At 32.6% G+C, this 11,968-nt stretch overlaps 2 protein-coding genes across 2 annotated transcripts; both read left to right on the top strand.

Annotated features, from left to right (window-relative positions):
• Window positions 1-451: 451 nt before the first annotated feature.
• On the top strand, window positions 452-3,277 carry LOC123538813 (insoluble matrix shell protein 2-like). The gene is made up of 3 exons (XM_045323203.2): window positions 452-757; window positions 1,664-1,723; window positions 3,014-3,277. The coding sequence occupies exons 1-3, from the start codon at window positions 560-562 to the stop codon at window positions 3,122-3,124; spliced, it is 369 nt and encodes a 122-aa protein (XP_045179138.2). The 5' UTR covers window positions 452-559; the 3' UTR covers window positions 3,125-3,277.
• Window positions 3,278-6,667: 3,390 nt separating this feature from the next.
• Window positions 6,668-11,968, top strand: LOC123538619 (insoluble matrix shell protein 2-like). Its single transcript, XM_045322840.2, has 3 exons — window positions 6,668-6,949; window positions 10,626-10,685; window positions 11,527-11,968. The coding sequence occupies exons 1-3, from the start codon at window positions 6,752-6,754 to the stop codon at window positions 11,653-11,655; spliced, it is 387 nt and encodes a 128-aa protein (XP_045178775.2). The 5' UTR covers window positions 6,668-6,751; the 3' UTR covers window positions 11,656-11,968.

The following is an 11,968-nucleotide window of genomic DNA, read 5'->3' on the forward strand; positions in this document are numbered from 1 at the left end:
ATGTACTGTATTCCTAGAAAAATACATCCATTTACATTTTCAACAATATGAACTAATATGCCCCCTTTCGATAACGGAAAAGCATTTGTGATAAATAAGTAAATGGAATAAAAGATTGATATATTTTGCTTTTTACCGTTTACTTGACCTACCTGTTATATGTACATAAAATCATGCCATTCAAGTAAACAATTTTTCACAGAAACCTATTATTTACGAAAACTGAAATAGTATACTTTAACATCTTGATGAGGTTGACATTTCTTGGCATTTAACAACAACATGTCTGCCTCCTTTAAATAGACAACGTTCATATGAAATGCAAAGTTCTCTGTATTTTTTTTTTGTTTTTGACATTTTGTTGTTTCTTGTTTAATTAATAACATGTTTTGTGCTGTAAAATTAATCACAGATGCAGACAGATTATATAAATGACTTTGAAAATGTTTAAGATTTATTTCAATGTGTGCTCCTGCAAGTTAAAGTGTTTGTGTTTTCATTTCAAACCGTGCATCGCTTTTGTGTTGATTAATTTTAACTTTGTTAAATTGAACGAACGATGCACCAGTCTATCTTAAGAGTTCTCGTTCTATCCAGTTTGGTGTGTTTTTGTGCATGCCTCCACGTCGCCTATGACCTTAATGGATGGAAGGCGGTGCCACTTGACAACAGGAGAGTTGTTGATTCAATGATACTAGCCGCTGCGCACCTTGGGGGAGAAATGAGAGAACCTGTGACTGCCTTTAAATGGAGCGAAGTAAGACTTTTTTTTCAATTCTAGTAAGAATAAGTTGTCGAGCATGGTATTGAAGTCGTACCAGATTTGTTTCATTCTTTGGTTGTATTAATCTAAAGATTTGCTTTTATATGTACCTGATATATTTTTTATCGTTCGACTTAAGTTAACTTCAAAGGCCATAAAAGGAGCATACATAGGCTATTTTGAAAATGGTGTTTTTTTGTCATTAACGAATTTAGTTGTTACATATTTCCATTTTATGTATATAGTTATTTACATTACTAAACCAGGAGCTGAAAAAATATTAATAAATGCAGAGGCAAAGATGTTTAGAGAAATATCAAGCATACTAGGGGAAATATATCGAGAAGATGCCTTTTATTTAGACGTATTCGTTTAAATATGACATTATGTTTAACAATATCATGCGCAAATGTCATAGATAAAATAAAAGGGAAATGTAAAAGATTTATCGGAAAAGGAAACGTATAATTAAACTGCGATACATGCAATTTCCAAATAATATAATAAATTATAGAGGATATTACATGGGTGTCTTTTCATATTGAATTTATTAAACTCGTTGAATAAAATAATAAAATGCGAGGCTCTGCCGAGCATTTTATCAATTTTATTCAACGAGTTTAATAAATTCAATGTGGAAAGACACAAATATAATATTCTTTTTATCACATGTTAACTTTTCCTGTCGAAATATCAAAAATATTTTACTTTCTTTTACTATATAAATAAGTCAGTTTGACCAACGTCTCCTATACTATAAACGACGTCGACGGCAAAGCTTTATTACACTAGACTAGTGTATTATCATTTTTATGTAATGGCTTTATTACACTCCCGCGACGTCAAACATGTGATAAATAAAATAAACATGTGAAATGGTCCTCATAATTTATACTTCAGGGCTCACCAGACTGGGATTTGTACCGAGTGTCATTCAAAGGTATATTTCTACAGGGAAAAGTAAGTTTCTTTTAAATTATTGACCGTGCTTTGTACCTGTATAGTAACTTGATCTAGTATCAAACGATTTTGAGGTTCGCACTAATATGTATAATATTACTCTATTAAGATCAACTTCATTCAGTCGAAGTCTTAATTCAGATACGTCGCAAAAGGTTTCAGTCTTTTACAGTTAGAACTGTTCAATTCGGAATCATAAAAATTTACATAAAAACTGCTTTAACAAAAAATGTTACAAACACGACAAAATATGGAAATATTTTATTTGTTTTGTTGAGTTTTATGTCACATCGACATAACTTAGTTTTAGTGCTTAATAGTATAGGAAGACACCACCTCCCCAACCCTCTCGGCATCATCGCGGGAAACCAGGCAGAACCGTCGAATTTCCGCAAGTTAGCTGCATAGTTAACTTATATGCCTTTTTGAACTCAACAATTGAAATGAAATATAATAAATGTCAATATCCCCTAACTGTTTGTGTTTTGGCAGCCATCATGGCAACCATCTTTGATTTCTCTAACTTTGCATTCAGATGGAACAAAGTGAGTAGCTTTTATAAATTTGCAACTACTTTGAGTTGATTTGTTGTTCTAATAAATATATGTCTATATTCTAAACGGGAAGCCAAACCTACAACTCATGTCGTAACTAATCGACCAAAGCCCCTGTTGAAATTTTAGTAAAAATATATACTGGAGTTAAAAAGCGCTACAACAACTGATTTAAGAGAGAAATCATGAAAAACATTTGGTACTGTTTAAGATCGTCGTACAGATTTTTATTATGAAAGGTGTTTGTTACATCAAATCCAATGAAATCTCTTGTGCCTCACCGATATAGGATCGAGCTTCACTCGGGCCGTTGAAGTCTTCATGTGCGGAAGCCATCCAACTGGCTTACGGAAGGTCAGTGGTTCTACCTAGGTCCCTGCCCGTGATGAAATAATGCACGGAGGGGCATCTAGAGTCTTCTACCCTCAAAACTAGAATGTCGTTATATGACAAATGATTGTGTTGGTGCGACAACCGAACCAAACAAAACATATTAGGTATAGCAGTTTTAAACATAAATACGTTTTTATTTCGCACACTCGTAAGTATCTAAATGATGTAATATGTTCTATTAACAGTTACATTGATTTGATTTGTCTTTATTTATGTATCTCTCACTTACAATAAGGTAATAAACATACCAATATTTTATATTATGCTGTAAAAGAGCTTTCTTGTACGATTTTGAAAGTCTCAGAATAAATTGTGAATGCATTTTTATACCACTGTTTTTCAGGGTTATGAATGCCATGCAGATGCGGTTTGGATAACTAATCCAGCCAATACAACTGTGTTCAATACAGGCGGCATTCCGATACCTTTAAACCAGAATTTACGGGTGGTTTAGCTCGGTGTAAAATGCGTTTCAACTCGTGGAGTTCATGTGGGCAGATTACTGTTAAAATCCTGAAATACGAATGGAAAACAAACATTGTTATGAAAATTGAATCATCGTGTAGATATAAAATAAATGTTAATAAACCTCAAGTATATCATTTTACTTCTATTTTGTAACATTTTCTAGTAATTTAGATTTATTTATATTCCTTGGTGGTAACTTTAAACAACGGCAGTGATATTTGGTACAAAAGTTAAAGATGCGATTTGACATGTGAAAATCTCAAACGGGATGTTGTAAATTGTAAGAGTTTGTCGTCAGCAAGACGTTTGTGTATCAGACGTAAACACTGTTCCAAAATATAAGACACATTTCATTTGAACAAGCGCAAGTGTTAAAATGCTACAATAACATATCAGCTCAACAGTCTGTATTGACTTGTAGTAAACATTAAGATATGATAGGAAACAGCAATGTTTATGTACAATATAAATATATTAAATTTCAATTTCGTGTATAACTTTGTGCTGTAATTAAAAGAAAATCCAACCATTGCTTCAAAACTATGAATGGAAGCAATCTTCATACATATTTTATATTGTGCATGAAACAGGTCATGACACGAAGACAGTAATTCTCAGTTACTTAAAGGAAGAAGGATTATAACATTCTGACGCGCAAAACCTTGCTGGAAGGGTTTGGCTATTTCAGTCCATGTATGATGTTTTCGAGGCGTGACCTTTTTCGTATTTATTGTCCTTTGAGTAAAATGGATATATTTGGTAAGAAACACTGGACACAAACGAAATAAAAGAGTCATCATTTTTCTTTTACAATTATGTCAAAAGTATTCTTACACTAACAAACAATATACCAAATAAACCCAACTAACTAATTTCGATCATTTATTTAAACTTTAAACACTTGCTGATATCTTAAAGTGATTTCTTCTACAATGCATTTGTATAGTTGGCGAATAAGCAAAATGTACGGATATGAATAATTCATTTTAGTATAACGTCATAATGTATTTCATTAAAATTGTCTGAATAAATTATATGAAAAGCTTAACAAAATCATATTTCAGTTAAATGATAACTGTTGTATGAAAAGAGACAAAAATGATTTTTTTTTTCGCGGTAAAACAGTTCACATTTTCAGTGTGGAAAGGAAGATTAAATGTTTTAATGTAAAGAGATATTGTCCGTTTAACAATGAAAGACTTATGCGACAGATTTAATTTATGCGAATGAACATGTTGTCAAGACACGATCTCGTGCGATTATTTGCTTGAAAACACTCTTAAATATATAAATAGATTTTATAGAAATAGAACTCATCGAAATAAATTAAAAAAAAACAACAACATATTTACAAGACTGTTACCTTTTTGAAGTGTTGGAAGTATTTTAGATAAGACTACTACAGATTTCATTTCTCAACAAATGAACTGTAGAAATAATCGTTTAGATTTTGAAACATATGCATAATACCAATGTTCTTATGGGAGAGTATAGTACCGTTTTTCAACAGTATTTCAGTTATGAAACTGGAGACTGTTAAATATTTATGCCTATAAATACAATATTCCCGAAACGTATGCGGACCAGATTATGCTATTTCAAAAGTAATACAGTAACACAATTGTAAAGTTCGGTTTAATTCTGTAAGCTCTCGATGGAAAGCGCAAAGGCTAGAAGTCGATACCTTTGCATAAATGAAGCTCAGGGCAGCCTTACGGGTACTAGTTTTATAACGCTCTCATTTTCATTGGGACGATTGTAATTTTTATGAATGAATTCTGTGTTATTGGGAACATGTTATAATAATGCTCAACTCACAGCCAATGGCCACAGACCAATATAATTAATAGACTTATTGGATTGATGGAGGTGACACCGTTTTTAAAATATATCCAAAACATATAAAAATTAGTGTCCTGAAACTGATATATTATTCCCCTTTTATTGTAAAAAGAAACAGCTTAAAATGTCATGTAATGAAGTGGTAAGTATGTGTCATTGCTTTGTTCTCAATTTTTAAATACTTTTATGTGTAATGTTTTACATCTCAATATTATCAACATATTTTTAGTGGAATTTTCACATGTATAACCTCTTATTGTTTGATTCAAAAACGGTGTCTTCTCTTGACATTCTTACATTCTTTCACATTTCTCTTTTGCACCTCAAATTGTAGTTCGTTAACTAACTTCAAATATATATATTTTCATTCCAAAGAGCTTCAAACATTTAGTCAAAGTGTTTTGATTTCTCTTTCGTTAAGCGGTATGAGGATGAGGGTAATTATAAGATGAGTTTTGATCAAATTCAGGCCGTCATTTTTCTTAAAAGGATAAGTTCTTGGAAAGCGTGACACACTGAAACAATTCAGCCTGCGCCAGATATCGTTCATCGCAATGTTTTTTTAACTTTTGCCGGCAAAATAGAAATCAAATAATTTGCCACAATTCGCTAACGTCTGCTAAACGTCTCAAGTTATATATAGATCCATAAACTTAACTATTCACAAATATCAGTTGAAGCCCGTTACATTGCTGTTTGTTTTATATAATAAGTATTTCGAAACCCGTCTTGTTGGCAAATAGGTTGACATAGAAGTGGGACGGGTATACCCGTCTTGTAGGCAGCGAAGGGGTTAAACCTTTCTTTTGATAAAATTAGCGTTAAGAAATGTGTTCCATTCTAGGAAAAAACAGTCATATAAGTTTTACCTGTGTTTTGAAAATAATATATTGCCATTCATTGTGTTTTGGCCCAAAGCCATACACAAAGGTATAAAACTGAAACAAATCATTTTCCCAAATAGGCAAACCTTAGTTTTAAATCTCGTTTAAAACTTAATGAGGGGTACTACGTTTTACTCCATTTGTACACCCACATCTTTTTGTTATACAGACTTTCTAAACAGTTATTCCCAAAACTGTGTAGATTTTGCAGCACATTCTGAATAATACGAAAAGATACAAACGTTAATGTTTTACTCTAGCTTAAATCCCAATCTACAATAGCATACAACCATAACCTAACGTACAGAGCTACCTGAAAGAAAGCTGATATCTATGAGCCGCGCAATGAGTAAACCAACATGGTGCATTTGCGACCAGCAAGGACCAAGACAGGCCTGCGCATCCGCGCAGTCTGGTCAAGACCCATGATGTTCGCTTTCAAAGCCTATTACAATTAAAGAAACCGTTAGCGAACAGAATGGATGCTGGTCGATAATGCACTATGTTGGTTTTATCATAGTGCGGCCCATATTTTCTTTTAAACTAAATTCACTGTATACAGTTTTTTTTTTTTATTTCTCATTCATTTCCTTTTGATACAGTAGTCTTCTTTCATGCAAATTGCTCTGTATTTGCTATTTTGTTGATATTGAATATGCATAATATGTGCGCAGTAAAATAACACTTAAATAGTGTTTTCTTAAGTACTTCCTTCGTAATTTAGACAAGTTGTCATATAAACTAACATGCACATTAATTATTCAAATGTGTTCTTTCTTAGTCAAAAGGTTGGCCTTCAATTAAATTTGTTCAGTTCTCCTTCTGTGTTTGTCGGTGTAAGGTTAATTTATTTACTACATTTTTGACTTGTTGAATCCAACGCAGCAATGGAACAGTCTATGCTACGAGGATTGATCATATGTAGTTTTGTATGCTGCTATGTCTGTCTCCATGTACCATTTGACCTTAAAGGATGGAAGGCTTTGCCTCTTGGCAACACTCAGGCTGTACAATCAATGGTTTTAGCCGCCGAACACCTCGGAGCAACGTTGAAAAAAGGTGTAACTGCTTATCAATGGATTGAAGTAAGTTGATTACTAGTATTGCAAGTAAGTCGAAGGGATTACATATTTATACACCTAGATACCCGCGTTTAAATGGATGATATGCTACATGTATTTAGATAACAGAGATTAAGCTGAAGGGATAACATAAACATGTAGTAAGTATTTAAGGAGGTAGGTTACCTTGTTACAAGGGTAAATTCAAATTAGTTGAACCGCAGCACATTTTTGTATTTCGTGTAATATGAAGTTTTAACTGCTATAATCTCAATTTCGTTTGTCTCTGTCCCTTCAAGTTCAATTTTTATCCAGGTTTGAAGAGCATGACCCTCCAAAGGTATTTCATATGAAAGAAGAAGGAAAATACGGATATTTAACACTTTTCAGTGTATTTTAGTTTCATTGATATCCGTAGAAGTCTGCATAATTGATAATTTTACTAGTATGCACGTTATCTTTCTAATAAAAGCTTAAAATGTATATGTCGCGGGGCTCGTGTTTCCATGGTAACGCATTTTCTCTCATTTTTAAACAACTATGTATAAAAATAGGGGTTTTCGACGGCTTCAGTGCCATTCTGTTAATGACCAACATGGAATATTTGGGTAATATCATTAGCAAAATGCCAAGCACTTTACATGGTACCCTATTTTTCTTAAAGTTTAAAGTAACCATGGCAACAGAGATGTTTAAAATAGCTTATATCTTGCTTTTTGTCGTAGTTTCTTATAAAAAATATTGAAAAAGATTATCTTTCTAGTTAATGTAGCTATAAAACATATTATTTCTAACGTAAGTTATATTTTCGTGTTATTTGCATTTATTCAAAATAATTTCACAGCTTAGAATACTTACAGCAGTACCCCTCGTCTGGCATTTTTCATAAAAAAATCGTTCAGCATGCTGCTATTATTCTCATGGATATTGTTGAAATGAAAATAAAAAGCCGAAGCTGTGTTTCTTAAATAGACCAGTGTCAACGCTTTTAAATTTTACATTTAGATACATAGGTCACGGTTTTCGTTTCCATGGTAACATCAATTCAATTCAAAAAACCACATTTTTCTACCGAAATTTGAACAATTTTAGATCTTAGTTTTAGTATATAAGTAACAAATTATAAACGGAACCTGAAAAATAGGTATTACAAATCAAACTGCTAGATTTTCATTTGAAAATGGCCGTAACAAGTAACCTTTCACCCAACTATATACCAAATAACATTGGTTACCATCATCCATTTTCTTACATTCCGCATAACATTTCAATATAACTACATAAAAGAAGCAAAATATTGATTTTTATTCAGCGCAAAAGACTCATAAAAATATTTCAGCAAATAATGGTTATTTGAAAATAGTTAAAATAAAAAAAATGCACAGAATTACGTACTTTCAAGACAAAAACTATTGATTTTGCGCGGTAACTGACACGTAACGTCATGACGTCAGTGACGTCATTTTAAGGCAACATTGTTTTGAAGCGTTTCTTTGGCAATTTATTCATCATTTCTGAATTATTAAACCATAAAGCATCAGCTCGAAGACAGGTTCATGATTTGTTTTCAGAAGAATGAATATACAAACACATTTAGTTTGTCGTAAACGTCGTCGTAAATCGTCACGTTAGCTTCCGGTTGGACATGCGCACATACAAATATGAAGGTAACCTACCTCCTTAAATAACAGCATGTAAGCTCACTTTGTTAAGAGAATATTTTGCCAACATTTAGAGGTAAGTTTTATTATTTTGTACATACATAGTATGTATAGGCCAAAAGGATTCATACGCCCTGTAATTAGTGTTTCCAGATCATTTTTACAAGCTATTACCTGTTAATTTGGATTTAGAAACTGTAAAATCTCAAAATAAAAGTTTTCTCATGGAACTGTGACGAAATAATACTGCTTTAAAGTGTTTTTGTTTTAAATTACCAAAACATTTTTGTTCTAAAGGTCGGGTTTCATCGCTGAAATACATTAAAGTTTCATGGAGGCTTTAAAGAACTAATTAAGTTAAACATAAAGAACTGGTGGAAATAATACGTTCAGGCTAATGAGTGTCAACATGCTGTACTAGATAAATGAGCCGCGCCACGACAAAATCAACATAGTGCGTCTGCGACCAGCATTGATCCAGACCAGCCTGCGCATCCGCGTAGTCTGATCAGGATCCATGTTGTTCGCTAACAGTTTCTCCATATGAAATTAATTTCAAGACTGACCTATTAAATCATCAGACTGTTAGACTTATTTGAGGCGCGCAATGAGAAAACCAACATGGTGCGTTTGCGACTAGCGTGAATCCAGACCAGCCTGCGCTCCCGCGAAGTCTGGTCAGGATCCATACTGGTCGTTTTCAAATACTACTGCAATTAGAGAAACCATTAGCGAACAACATGGATCCTGACCAGACTGCGCGGATGCGCAGGCTGGTCTGGATCCATGCTGGTCGCAAACACACTATGTTGTTTTTCTCATGGCGCGGCTCAAATGTTTCATGTTAAAGTTGTTTAGTCAAGATTTACGACAGTGTATTTATGCATATTTTAACAGTCAATCAAAACCCGTCGCTAGTCTCAAAACGGATATCTCGATATCATGACTGAATGTTTTTCACATCATTTTTTTCAAAGTGTGCCCAATGCACTAGAAATTTTTAATGACAAAACATAATTTTATAAATTTAATTAATTTTTCGAAATGTGTACAAATTCATTTATCACACATTTATGTTTATAGCTTCTTTTTTTTGTTGTTAGAAAATGAATATTTTTCTCAATGTTCTTTATTTGCTTTATTCTGAGTATAATGTTTTAAATTTTCCATAATAATTTGGTTCATCAAAAATTTTTTATTTGAATTAATACAAACGTACAAATACAAAGTTAAACAACTATACAAAACGAAAGAAACTATAAAAACCATCTAATGTTTATTGACACCGTTGAAGAGTGCATAACATACATTAATATGAATGCGTTATTGTATTACATTAATAAAGTTTTTAGGATTTTACATGCTCGTTTACATAAGACAGGGTTCGCCCTACCAGAAGGACAGCGGGAAATGAGAACGGTTTCTTGCCTACTTGTGCCAAGGGTAGGAGATACAGCTGTCAGTCACAAACAATGACACTATTCATGCACGTTATCAGACAATTAAATTCTTTCCCCGTCAGATAGGCAAAATATTCTGTAAGCTGTTTGTGTTTACTTAAATCATGTGTAAGTGCCCTTACTCACTCTTAACTGAAATGGTATTACATATGGCGCTTCACTGATGATATAAAACTCTGTGAGAAGTTACATTTTATTTAGTAGTGATATTATATACATACATGTAATAATGATATATCATTGAATCATGATATCTTAGTATATTATGTATTGCTTAGAATGTGATAGAATACCGTTGTTTATTTTTTGTAAGGAATTAGCTGCGTATTTTCATTGCCGAATTATTTGCCAGCTCGGCATATTTTAGATACAGCTTCTGTCGTAAGACATATTGTAGCACAATGTCATCATAAACAGTATACATGCAAACGAGAGAAAATAGAGAATGTCAAATAATTATCAACCAGAAATTCTATCAGTATTGTAATAAATTTTGCCAATATTGTATACAAGGTAAGTAATGTGACTTCCAAAGTTTCAAATATAACGTAACAAATTTCTTATATTTTTTAACTTCAGGATGTTCCGGGCTGGGATTTATACAGAGTGTCCTTCATAAGTGCATTTCAAGGGAAAAACGTAAGTTCCGTTAAAGTAAACAGAGCTAGAATCTGAAAACGAAAATATAAATTAATATTACCAAAACAAATGTTACAGAATGTTTATTTTGTATTTTATCATGTTTATAGTCTTCAAGGATGCAACAGAAATCAAATTATTAAAGTGTAAGATTTATCATTTCGCAGTCAAAACATGAATGTAATGATTCTTGCACATTATTTATGGTCATCTTAAATTATTAATTCTTGTTCAATAGACACAACTCTTTAAAATGATACTAAAAATCATGGGGTCATCAGGCATCGAAATGTTTGTGGATTGGATAACCGAAACAAACTAACCAAACCCTCATCAAACATTTGTGAAAAAAAAGCTATCTGGCCGCAACCACATCTTGATGTCATATCTCGTAGAAGCCATTTCTTAACAAACTTTGAAAAACTGTTTATTATTGTGTCGTACTTTAAACTAGATAAAGAGTACTGTTTAAAAGTCTGAAACGCACTTTTCGCAGATTAGAGACAAGAATGTGAAACATGGAGGGATAATGCTAAATTCAGATCAAAGCTTAATATCCAGAAGTAATATTTTACTGAAAGACGTAACAAAACGTATTTATTTCATCTTCAAATGTTCTGTTCCAAAGATAGAGCGTGTGAGCAAAAACTGTTCTTAGTGCTCACCTGTATCTCGATAACAAAATAGCAATAATCATGCCAGAAATTGCAACAACTGTGTCAGTGCATACGGTTATGTTAGAGAATTGCGCATCAGTAGATAGAAATGCTTACTTTCGTGAATACTATGTGGATTTCAAAGAAACATTTCAGTGTGATGTATAATTTTCATTTTTCTTCAGGCTTATGAATGTCATGCAGATGTGGTTTGGATATTAAAGCCAGCCAACGCAACAGTATTTAACACAGGATGTCTACCAGCGCCATTTAACGCAAAGGATCCTAGTTACGCTACGATTAAAACTGGCTAAGAATGAACAACATATCCAACTTTTGCAAACATTCTAATCTTGAACGCATTTTGAGTTAAACAAATGATTTAATCTAATAAATTCAATAAATGAAACAAACACAAATACGAACTGTGATTCTGTATGACCGGAAAATAAAAGCAGCACAGAACTTTTCATATTGTGAAACAATTACAGGTAGTCTAAAAGGTTTATCTAATTTTATAAAGTAAATAAACACACAAACCACAATTCATACCCGACTGAATTTCTCACATCTAGTTTATATTAATCAATCTGTAAATGATATATGATAATAATATAATAAATAATA

Source organism: Mercenaria mercenaria, chromosome 18 (assembly GCF_021730395.1).
Source record: "Mercenaria mercenaria strain notata chromosome 18, MADL_Memer_1, whole genome shotgun sequence".
Classification (NCBI taxonomy): Eukaryota; Metazoa; Mollusca; class Bivalvia; order Venerida; family Veneridae; genus Mercenaria; species Mercenaria mercenaria.

Coding starts and splice junctions, on each gene's coding strand:
- LOC123538813 (XM_045323203.2), top strand. CDS start 560: ATGCACCAGTCTATCTTAAGAGTTCTCGTTCTATCCAGTTTGGTGTGT. Junction 758..1,663: donor CTGCCTTTAAATGGAGCGAA/GTAAGACTTTTT, acceptor TTTATACTTCAG/GGCTCACCAGACTGGGATTT. Junction 1,724..3,013: donor GTATATTTCTACAGGGAAAA/GTAAGTTTCTTT, acceptor ACTGTTTTTCAG/GGTTATGAATGCCATGCAGA.
- LOC123538619 (XM_045322840.2), top strand. CDS start 6,752: ATGGAACAGTCTATGCTACGAGGATTGATCATATGTAGTTTTGTATGC. Junction 6,950..10,625: donor CTGCTTATCAATGGATTGAA/GTAAGTTGATTA, acceptor TTTTAACTTCAG/GATGTTCCGGGCTGGGATTT. Junction 10,686..11,526: donor GTGCATTTCAAGGGAAAAAC/GTAAGTTCCGTT, acceptor ATTTTTCTTCAG/GCTTATGAATGTCATGCAGA.